This window comes from Ambystoma mexicanum, chromosome 1p (assembly GCF_040938575.1).
Source record: "Ambystoma mexicanum isolate Mex_15411 chromosome 1p, UKY_AmexF1_1, whole genome shotgun sequence".
NCBI classification, from domain to species: Eukaryota; Metazoa; Chordata; class Amphibia; order Caudata; family Ambystomatidae; genus Ambystoma; species Ambystoma mexicanum.
In genome coordinates, this window is record NC_090921.1 from 214,677,627 (window position 1) to 214,689,680 (window position 12,054).

Consider the following 12,054-nt stretch of genomic DNA (forward strand, 5'->3'; position numbering starts at 1 on the left):
ACGCAGACCAAGGTCAGCTACCCCTACAGGACACTTTTGTAAGAATGGCACACAGCTATTCTAGGCAGGTAAAAGCTAAGGGTCTAATATACTATCACAGTAGCTTTTCAGATCAGTGGAACACAGACTAAAGCAAGCAATAACTAACTTATTTTAGGATTGCACACAGCTATTCAAGGTAAGTAAAACCAAAGCAGACTTATTCTAGACAGGCTATATAGCAGATCAGGGGAAGCAAGACCCAGTTGGTAAATGTATATTTATCCTAAAAGAAATAGTAAAGTGAAGCCAACAGCCTTACTTTTGGGAAGAGGCACAACCAATTCACAGGTGAGTAAATAACCTTCTACATACTTTTCAGAATGGCAAAACACGTTCAAGGAAAGTAAGAGGTTTTGTAACTGCTCATTCTCAGAGGGGCAGTTACCAATCAACTCTTTCACAAGTAAGTAACTTTTAAACACTTGTTATACTTTAAGGCAGAATACTTTTCTTATCCAGTCCTTCCCTAGTCTATTGCAAGAGTTCACTCAGATGCACCCTAGGGGGTCTAGGTGCCAACTGTAGGCAGGATGAGATGGCATTTTGAGCCATCCCACGACTTGTTGCGAGCTTGCTGGGCTGCAAACCACCAATACCCAGGGAGATCGAGCCTGAGTGCAGTGCATGATCTACTGAAGTCTGAATCCATCCGAAACTGGTGGACTCCTGCTGGATCTCTAGAGACACGAATCGAATCCCTGAAGTTCCCTCACCAGAGTGCAGGACCGCGAGAGTGAAGAGAATCCAACTGGAGATATTAGTTCTTCATCTGGCTGCTCTGAAAAGGCGCCAAATCCACAGAGCTGTGAGAATCCATGAAGAAGCCTTTGCTGAAAGCCTCTCCAGAGGACTGCTGCTGCAAGTTCCTATCCAGTGTCCAGTTCTTTCGTCTCGAGACGAAGAATCCAGGGACCGCGTCCTGTGCTTCTGCACCCTGAACGCATCCACTCCAAAGCACTTTTCTCCTAAGGTACTGTGTGGGGTTGGGTAATACTTACCTTAAAGCTGGTGTGCATCCTGTGTGGCTGAGTGGGCGATGTGTGGTTGGGGTTTAACCATACTACTTGCCCAGGCCTAATGCCGGAACACATATAGGGAGCCTTCTCAGAAGTCCTTGAACACTAACTCTGAAAGTGAATACTTACTTGTTAAAGATCTCCTATGGAACTAACTTTCCTGCAACTGAAACCTATCTCAACCTGCCTACAGCTGTCACCTAGACCTCTTCTGCCTCTGAGAAAAGTCATGCAATAGACCATGGAAGGACTGGATAAGAAAAGGCTTCTGTCTAGAAAAGTACAACAAGTGCAAAAGTTGCTGAAAGAATTAGTGTGCCATCTCTGTGAGTTACATTGTGCCCTCTAAAAAGTATACTGAATAGCGTTTCCCCCTTCTGAAAAGCAATAAGTGTTGGTACTGTTTTATCATTGCTTAACTGAATGAGTGTAAAAGCTTACCAATTTAATGTTACCAGGGACTTAGGATATCTGTTTGAAGCCAACTTCAAGCTGCTGCAGAACAGGCTAATAGAGGACTAAGAGAAGTGGGGTAAACTCACAATCTCTTGGCTGGGACGCTTGAATGCCCTCAAAATGGTCCTCCTCTCCAAGTTGCTCTATCTGTTCCAAATGCTTCCCCATCCAGATCCCGGACTCGTATTTTCGGGAGATCAGGGGTAGCATGTTGAAGATTCTCTGCCAAGGGAAGAAAGCGAGGATCCCGGCGGACATTCTCGTCCTTCCCAAAGAAAAGGGAGGTGTGGGTCTCTCCGATGTGAAACTATTACAGGGCTGCCCAGCTCAGGGTCCTTATAGCACATCTAAGGGCACAGCAGTACCTTCAATGGCTCACGCTAGGCAATCTGCACATGCACATTCCACGGTTGGGGAATGGCTACGAGTCCCGAAACACAAGATACCATGTAGAATACGGGAACACGCGATTGTGGTGACGGTCCGGAGTATGTGGAAGCCGGGTGCATAAATAAGTGAATTTCGACCTGGCCCTCGCTGTTGGGACACATTTGGGTCCCGGGAATAAGGGACGCAATACACGGCCCAGATAGATTCCAGTCTTGGTACGAGGTGGAGTTAGAAAGAATCGGACAACTCTGGAGGGACGGCAGAATCATCAGTATCCTGGAACTCAAGGAGGCCCTGGGAATAGGCAATCTCTTGGTCTTCCTATATCTCCAATTCAAGGGGGTGATGACAGGGGAGGAGTGGAAGGAGCATATCCAAAGAGAACTTACACCCCTCCCCTTCGAATAGCTCCTAGACACTAGAACGGAGGGGAGGAGAGGGAGTTGATCTCAGCCATGTATGGGGCCCTGGTGGACACAGGGAAGGGGATCCACGGATAGGCTGGAGGGACGGTGGGAGAGATATATTGGGGGGGGGCTGGACCCACATCTATGGGACAAACTCTGCAGGGAGGCCACTCCGTCTTTGATCTCCGCCAAAACTCCACGCCAACAATCTCCTATACAGGTGGCAGTATGACCCAGTTAAACTCTCCAAAATGTACCAGGACATCAGCCCTCTATGTTGGCGTGAATGTGGCTCCAGGGCGGACAACTGGCACATGTGGTAGGGGTGCCCTAAGGTTTAGTTTTACTGGGATGAGATCCTGGGCTGGATTAAGGAGCTTGATGGGATCACTAGAATCAAAGCCCGCCACTGGTCCTCTTCGGTCGGGAGGAGGATGAAGGGAGGGGGGGAATCATCTTCGACCCCCCACACCCCGACCACCTCAAATGGCAGCGAGCCTGATACTAGTGGCCAGGGCATGCATAGCGATCCACTAGAAAAATGTACACACACTAGGTAAAAAGCAGTGGATAGATGTGGCCAAAAATAAATATGTACGTTATGGCGGATAACGGCTGGACTCAATGGTAAGTGGGTGGGGAGTGGTGGAACAGGATTGGGGGGAAATTTGTGAATGGGTATATGGTGCCAGCTACAACTGGAGCAGATTTGCCAGCAGGGGCACTACCATGAAAGAAGCTGATGGCCTGGGGGACTATTTAGTGTACCGGAATGAGTGGTCACGAGGAGGAGGGGAGGGAGAGACACCACTCGGAAGGGCCCTACTTGTTAATGGCCCCTGCAAATATCAAACATATCGGACACAATCTTGGTTCAACACGCTAGTTGACTCAAAGGGAAAGAGTCACCACAGAGGGGGGTGAGCGGGTAGAGAGAGGTGGGGTCGTTTCAATGTTTAAAGTTTGTTTTAGGCCGAAGAAGGCCCAGCTAGTTTGTGAATTTACCAACAGTGTTCGACATTCATGCTAATGTTTTAGTTCCTACATTTCAATGGTTTGTTGTACTGTTTGGAAAAACTTTAATGAAACCCAATTTGAAAAAGAAATAATTGGTTTACCTACCTTGAATAACAATGTGTTCTTCCCGAAGTGTAATTGGGTTTTGCTCCCCCTGATCTGCTTTAAAAAACAGCCTAGAAGTTAATACTTGACCTTATGAGTTGCTTGAAGCCCCTCTTAAAAAGGTATATGGGTCCTTACTTAACTTGAACAGCTGCTGCTCTTCTAAACTAATAACACTTGGTTGTGCCTCCCCTAAAATCGGCTTAGAGCATTTCCAAAATAATGGTAATGCCCATTACTTACCTTGAAATACCTTGAGTTTTTCTTGAAGTGCAATTGGCCTTTACTTTTCTTGAATTGCTGAGGGCATTCAGAAATAGTTATTGTGTGTTAATACTAATCACAGGGTAGCTTAAAGCCCCTCCGGAATGTATACATGTTTTACTAGCTCTGAACTGAGTTCTAAAAAGTAATCAGGTTTGGTTAATTATGTGATTTCATAACTGAGTGTCACTGCATGACTGACAGGGTCTACTACCCTTGAATTACTGACTGTATTCTAAAAGTATATCTAAACTGGAATTGTGCATTGCTTTTTGAATGTGTAATAGGCGCAGGGTTCGAAATGGAGCTGAGCTGGGAGCCATGTAGCGCCTGCTTCTAGCATAGTAGAGCCTGGTTAGCTTAAAACCAACAGCTACCAGGAGATACTTTTGGCTCTTAGGGACAACTGGTGACTTCCAAACATGTAAATGTGACATTAACTTTTGAGTATTTGAGAATATTAATGAAGAAGAATTAGAACACAATATACATTTAAACACAATGGTTCATACAAAATGGACAAAAATATAAAAGGAGCATCTATGGTAGCTCCTGCCTACAGAGTGATGGCCGACCAGATAGTTAAACCTTATGAGAAATCTAAAGGATTTCTCTGCAACACTGCACTGAAGGTGCTGTGTGTCACTATACAAAAAGTAGATGCCTATGGAGTTTCAGACTCCAAAACAAAAACAATGAAAACACAAACATCCAAATCAGGTAAAACATATGAGGGAATGAGAAAAAGGTCTCACTCACTCCAGAGTGAAAATTAAAAAGTCCTAGGTCAGGCAAAAGAGCTGGGGGTCTCTAAGGTTGAAGGGAATTAAAACATAAATGAAAATTCTCCTCAACAGGTTGTATCCCTCAAGTATTCGTTTTTTTTTTATAATTGTGTTAATATGATATGTATGTATTTCCCTATCTGGGCCTACTTGTATTTAAATAAACCATTTAATTTTTACAATACACAGGGCTTCTTTGGACCATATGTATGCTACAATTTCTTTGTACCAAGCTACAGCCCTCTCTCCCTCCTAAAATAAGCCTGGCTGCTCGGTCCACACTAACCCCATCCTCAGGTGGTACAGCCTTAAACCAAGAGTGAAGCATATGTACTGCCTCAGATATGGTTTTCATGAAGTCTGCGTAGGACTTTAGAAAAACCGTTCTAAACAACTCTATCTACGGATTGCCTAGACACTTAGCTGGTCTGCCCCTCCTCATCGCCAAAAGCGCATTCATCGTTCCTCTATGGTCTCCACCTTTCAGATAGGGGAACTGACTAATCCAGTCCCTCTCCCTCTGGGTTTGCTCCTGCTGATGCTTTCTGCCTCCATCAACCTCCCGACCTTCTCCTCAACTTTGCCATACCCATCCAACAACACGGCCATCTCCTCCTCTTTAAATACACCAACCTCATCCTTAAACTCTCAAACCCGCTCCATTAGCTCTCCCGCCTCAACTCTAACCTCTGTCAGAAATGTTCTACCCTCCTCTACGATGGTAATCCCTCCTCCAATCCTTCTCTTCCTCTACCTTCCAACAACTCTCTTGCTGTTAAGTCTTCCTCCATTCCCCTTTCCTTAACCACCTTCAACCCCCTTGATGTTAATCCTTTCACCTCCAATACTCTCTTCAAACCACTTCCTGCTACTGCACACCAGCTCCCTCCCCACCTCCAAGAGTTAGCAGTTCTTCATACTTGGGTGGTCCGGAGATAGGCCGCTGCCTATGTTGCAAAGCAAAACGTCACAAGATTATTGATTTATTTAGAGTCAGGTATGAGGGGGTTGCTTGCAGTGCGATTTGTGAACCCTGCATGCTGAACTTCACGGGGCATTGCTGTTGTGAGAATATCATACCAAACCCTGAGAGTAGCGAGAACCCTGTTCTGTCACATGGGAATGATCACCAAAATCTGCAGCCTGGTTCCAAGATAGCAGACGAGGTTGAAACGTCTTTGGTAGTGGAGCAGCATGGCAGAATGCTAAGCAGTAAGCACCAGCTGTCAACCATAGTCACAATGTCCTTCCTGGGCTCAATCCCAAGGCAAGTTTAATTGTTTGTCACACCTGAAGTTCCAAACACTATTAGGTATACACAGGCCAGAATGGATGGCAATGTGGGAGGAGTTAGGAGTATAAAGGTGGTGTTTAAAGCAAGGCAATGTGGCAGAGGGGGCAGAAGGTGAAGCGGAGGGGGATAGGGTAGGGGAATGGAAAAGTGAGGCCGAGGAGAAGCAGAGCGTGGGGAGAGTAGTGAGAGGAGATAATAGGAGAAGAGCAGAGGTGGAAATAAGACTGGACAAGCGAAGAGGAGAAGTGGCAGTGACAAGTCCAGCAGAGGTGAAAATAATATCAGAAGAGTGAAGGAGAGAAAAAGAGACAGGAGCAAAAAGGAGGACAAGGGGAGTAGGAGAGGTGAAGTGAAGGAACAAGCTGCACGGTGGAGCTTGGTGGAGAATGTAGGGGGGTGGAAGAAGTAATATAAAGAGGAGCTAAGGAATAAGGAAGATATTGGGGGTGGGGGTAGGTGAAAAGCAGAGAATCGAAGGTCCCCATAGGCATGATTACACGCCGTCTAATATAGTGATGGAAAGAGCCTGACCGTCATCTGAACTCCTGGAAAGGGCAGCTGAGGAAGAACTGCACAATCAACGTGTGAATGATGCAAGCATTAATTCCGGGGTTCAGCTATTGCTTAAAAATCTGATGCCCAACCCTGGTTCAGAAGGTCTAAGGCAGCGTGGTTGGTAGAGGGGGGTTTTTGTACCCATTGAATGGGAACAACCCAATATCCAGACAAGAAATAACTAAACCAAGAAAGACGGCCAAGACTTTTTAAACCCTAGTGACAGAGTCACTTTTGCTGTCAAAAGGGAACACTCAAAGAGGGTTGGAAGAGGAGAAGATGGAGGACCATGGTCATAATCTTTGCACATGTTTGTGAATTTCCACCTCAAGTTAAACCTAGTACCCTGGTAGTTTTTCCTTGTCTGAATAAATCGTGTGGTCCCATTTCTTGGCGTTTAGTTGTCTGTTGATTCTTCGGCTGGACAGTGCAATGTGAAATTAGGATTTGTTGACCAATAGCAAAAATCAGCTCCTGGGTATCTGGCATCAGCCACTAGGCAGGAGCTACCTTTGGGGAACCAGGAGCCAGTCCATAGCGCACAGCAAGTCCAACATGTGCGCAAGATGCTAACTCTAACTCTTTGTATATTAAATATTATTCAACATCCTTTCAATATCCCTTGGGTGTGTTCTTTATTCACCTTTAAACATATTCCATAATGTACAAAGTTATTATCATATAGCTATGATTGTATGGCACTGCTTGCCTGGAAAGTGAAAAGTAGCTCCTGGTAGCTGTTGGTTTCAAGCTATCCAGGCGTCACGTAGCTATAACCAGATATATGACATGGCATTTATAACGTGCCTATACACAAGTGTTTCAAGGCGCGACGAGGCAAGGTAGAGGGAAGACAGAACCAACGAACTTACTAGACCAGATGACATTGAGATTGCGCAAGTGCAGGTGATTGGTGAACGGAAGAAGTGCAGGGTGGAGGGGTCGTGGGGGCAGTGCAGTAGATAGGATCATCAGTAATAAATAAATAGAATAAATAAAACAATATGTAAAAAGTGCAGTCAGTCGTACCAGGAGTTGCACTTGGCTTTGGACTTCAAGCGGATCCTCATGACAGGGGCAAGAACATCAAGAGCCTAAGATATAGCAGAGCGGAGCATAGAAAGGAATGTGTCAGGGTGTGAGTTAGCCAAAGGGGAAGGGGGAGAAAGTGGAGGCAAAAGCCTCAACTGACACGCTTCATGGTTCGGATAACTGAGAAGGTAGGTGGCCATGCTGGAGTTGGCTTGGCCCGAGGGGTGGAGAGAGTGAGCTGGGAGGAAAGGAGAAAGTGATCGCTCCAGGAGAGAGGAGTGGTGAGAGGGATAGAAAGGGGGAGGTCTGTAGAGATCAGGACATCCAGAGTGTGCCCTGCAGAGTGAGTCAGGCCAGAGGGGAGGCTAGAGAGTGGGAGAGCGTTGCAGAGGATACGAAAGAGTTCAGAGGAAGGACAGGAAGCATCCAGGTGGATGTTAAAGTCTCCAAGAAGGAGGAGTTGAGTGGTCGAGACCAGGAGGGAAGAGGAGAGGTACGCCCACTCAGAGAGGAAGGAGATCTGACCAGGTGGCTGATGGATGGTAGCAACAGTGGGATTGGCTAGGAGAGAGAGTGGGCCCGCAGACAAGGCATTCGAAAGAGAAGTAGGCTTGCGTAGGAATGACAGAGGCAGGAATCCACTCAGGAAATATCAGGGCTACACCCCCTCCAGAACAATTGGACCTGGTCGCGGAGAGGCTCTTGTAGCAGTCAGGGAGGAGTGTCAGAACTTGTGACAGAGCTGGCCGTGAATCATGTCCCGGTGAGACCGAGGACATCGAGGTCAAGTTCTTCAAGGAGGTGGCAGATGTCAGAGGAGTATTTGACAGCTGAGCGAGAGTCTAGTGTGGCAATATAGAGAAGGTTGCAGTCCTTTAAAGACTTCCGGTGAGGGGTACAAATCAGAGGTACGGCCTGCGGAGGTGTAGAAGAAGCATGAGGTGGGAGCATAAAAGGAAGAAGGAAAGGGCAAGGTAGCCAAGGAGGAGACAGCAGGGGGAGGCAAGGAAGCCGTGGAGGAAAGAGGGGACAGAAGAGAATAAAGGAAATTTAGGAGGCGCGGGAGGCGTCTATCAAAGAGGAGAATGTTGGCCTGAGGGCCTTGGACCTAGACAGTACCATTCAGGTAAACATTAATGATGATCTTAGAGTAGTGGAAGGAGGCCAGGAAGGCCTCTTACCGGGTGCCACCATTAATGGGAGAAGTAGAGAAAGGAGAAAGCAGAGACCATATGAAAAGTCCATAGGTCTGGCAAGGGAACGACAAACATGTCAGTGAGGGTTTGCCTGGAGGAGGCACTGGTATAGGTGTCAGCGATAGGGTGGCCTGGGTTGGAGACCAGGGTGTCCTTTTTAAACTTCTTCCTACCAGATTTAGTGAGGAGAGCAGGGCAGTCGATAGAGAAGCAGTTAGAAAAGATAGGCGAGACAGAGCACCATAGAGTAGGTATGGAGAGGAGAGAGGAGTAAGTGGGGGCAGGAGGAGGGGTGGGGACAGGGATAACACTAGGTAAACACACATGGAGGGGCGCAAGCAGATGAGACAAGGAGAGACGAGACGATAGTAGACAATTGAACAAACGACAAGAGCTCAGACAATAGTAGAACAATTTTCTAGATGAACGCTTTGCTACGAAGGCAAAAAACCAAAGACAGCACTACTTTCACAATGTATTTTAAACACCGGAGACAACACACCTAGGTCTGAGAGTCAAGTATAGTGGGAGAAAGGCCTAGAGCAGGAGCTAAATAGCTTCCCTTCCAGGCAATTTCGAACCCTGGAATGTGCATATCAACTGAGATTATATATTTTCTGAGGTAATTCCTAAAATGTATCCCAAAATCCAATACAACTATTAAAACAGGGTCTACATGTGAATTTAAAATATAGTTCAAGAAAAGTAATTGTAAATTTTGAAATAGTGAATTCAACCAACAGGATTGCAGCAATGCACTATTTAAACTACATTTTAAGTGATGTTGAAGCCCTTTTAGTGATTTTAGGGAGTAAATGATGATTACACTACAATGCTGGGATTCAACGTGGGTTGGTTTAATGTTAAAGCCAAATTTCACTATGTAGAAATGTGCGATATAACACTAAAGTGACTCAAAATGTTAAAATGCTTTATACTTTCAACACTTTTTTTATAACTACAACTGCAAATAGACATTGATTTGGGGAGTACCTGAGTGATCTCTTTAATCCGATAGCTGACCTCCTCCGATAGCAGCTGGCAGGTCTCTTCAGGAACTTGGGAGATTCCGATGGACTCGGCAATGACTTTCATGGATTCGGTAGGGAAGAGGGTGTTACCTAGTTTCAGCTTCTTCTCCTCTGCCATATCCGCCTGTAGCTTCCAGTCGGCGTCTGGCCTGCCACTGAGGCGATCCTACAGCCTAGATGCGGAGGCAGAAGCGCCCCCATCAATGCTGTGGGGTAGGGGAGGGAAAGAAGAAATAAACAGTTAGTACTGTGCCAGAGTCAGTGGGCTCCATGTGTGCTGGCATTACAATGCACCCACCCTTTGAGAAGTCTGAACGGTCTTGGATCTCCGTTTCAGATACGACTTGCTTCAAAAAAAAGTTTTCAACTTTACGTGTTATTTTAAAAAGTAAACATTTGACATAAAACATTTCAAAACTTGAGGACTATTATTTAACACCAAACAAAAATTCTAAATGACAGGTGCAACTCTTACACCTCAAAAGGAAAGGTTTGACCACTAAAGCATTGCTAAGCTTCTAATAAGAATTTAAAAAGCCGTTGTAATCCCAAAAAAACCCATTCATAGTAATTAAGAAACAAACATAACACACCAGCCCTGTTTACAATAAAGATCTGGGCATCCACCAATTTAAGTGACTTGGTGCAACTGTACAGTTTGAGGAAAACAACCTCACATGAATAAATCAGAATTAAAATGCGTTTGAAGAAAAGCCATGTACAAGGAAAGTTGTTTCTGCCTTACAAAGTAGCAAGTACAAATGAATTATACCTCCAGCGGTTCCTTTTTTTTAGTAAGCCTAACCAACCACTTTACCCTAAACTCATAGCCTTTAGGATAAGAAATATTTCTCTTAGGAAAGAATCCAGCGGTATGGTCTGGGAGAGTTGCCCCCCCCATTCATTAGTCTCAACCAGAGTGCTTCTGGCAGGACACTATCTCCAGTGTGGATACATCTTTAAAAATAATAGTGTTCTCTGAACTAAAACATTAGTCTAGTACCAGATGACACAAGGTCTCCAAGTGACCTTTATTACAAATCCTTGGGGATATTTTACTATTTTATTTTAGCGAGGACCAAGAAGTGTGTGTAGGATATGCAATCTAAATCTTTAAAAAAACATGACCTATGAGGAGATGGAAATGTTTGAATATAGGCCATAGGTGACCTTAACACAGAGGGGCAATTTGCACACTTTGTATACTTTCTGCTTTAATAATATCTCCCCATGTTCAATGTTGTACAGCTCAGTACATTTCCTTTTGACTAAGGCAGGATTATCCAACGCAAGACTCAACTCCATGTTAACTTCCAGCGAGCTATCCTTCACACCTGTAAATGAACTCCTACAATTACTGGTCTGAGCACTGATGTGTAAAAAGGGGCTTTCCTTTCAGATAATTGTAGAGGCAAGATAACCTTATTCCATTTTATCATGTACGACCATTATCCTAACCTCAACACTAACTGTATCAATGCAAATGGCAGAGATACTGCAAGCCCAACATTGAGCACCAGATCTAACCTTCCAATGCTGTTAACTGATTTGAGTTACTCAGCGTCATTCGTTCCAACCTATAAATAATATTTGGAGAAACTGGTTTTAAAGAATTAAAGGTTGGAGGAATAGCAGCAGTTTAGGCCAATAGTATTTTAATCTGTATTATTTTACAGTATGTGTGTCTTCAATGAAGCCCAACTGCTTCCCATTTGAGATTATTAACTCTAAATATGTGAGATGATCTACCTCTTCAATCTTTCTTTTGCAAACGTAAGATTTTAAATTCTTAAATTTTATATCCCTCTTAAAATTAATATCTGTCCTGTATGGAAATGTAATGTGGAAATAAGTTTCCCTATTCTGAATTTCAACAAGGGTAGCTCCACATTTCATCATCCACATTTTAGCAAAGGTTTGAATTTTAACTAGAGCCAAGGGTGTGAGACTCATAATACTGACATCTACTGGGCACAGTTTGATCATCACACATAACGCATAAAGCACATGCCAGCTAATTTTAATTTGACCCTTTACAACAGGTTTTTATCATTCGCACCACACCACAGTTATGGACTAAACGCGATGATGCAAAGATATGGACAAAATAAAAAAAAAAAAAAGAGCTCAGTTGCTCAAGGTCTAGCAGTGTTGCACGACTGTGCAGAAGTCACAGAGCTAAAGACAAGTTTAAATGAATTTGACCAATCCCCACACAAGGCTTTCAATGAAGAACCATGTAAGGCTTTTGGATATAGATGGATGTGTATACCGCATAGAAAATGATGCTGAAAATTAACTAGTGTCAGGAATAGGAAACGTGTGGCATAAATGCAACAGCATTCCCAGAGAAAGCATGAGGATAGGCCCTAAAAGCAGTCAAGTTGCAGAATTGGCCGCCATTTATCAAGGCAATATCTACAGCAGTAAAAAATAGACTTAAAGTCTTAAAATGGACTTGCAG

At 44.5% G+C, this 12,054-nt stretch overlaps 1 protein-coding gene across 5 annotated transcripts in view; it reads right to left on the reverse strand.

Annotated features, from left to right (window-relative positions):
- TAF6 (TATA-box binding protein associated factor 6) overlaps positions 1-12,054 on the reverse strand; it is a 262,044-nt gene that overhangs the window by 216,146 nt on the left and 33,844 nt on the right. For 4 of the 5 annotated variants that reach the window (XM_069646383.1, XM_069646386.1, XM_069646390.1 and 1 more), the window contains exon 2: positions 9,553-9,796. In XM_069646383.1, coding sequence (XP_069502484.1) covers positions 9,553-9,708 — 156 coding nt within the window. In that variant the 5' untranslated portion in view covers positions 9,709-9,796. Of the gene's footprint in view, positions 1-9,552; positions 9,797-9,888; positions 9,924-12,054 lie in introns of those variants that run through there. The other variant, XM_069646385.1, reaches the window with a different exon arrangement.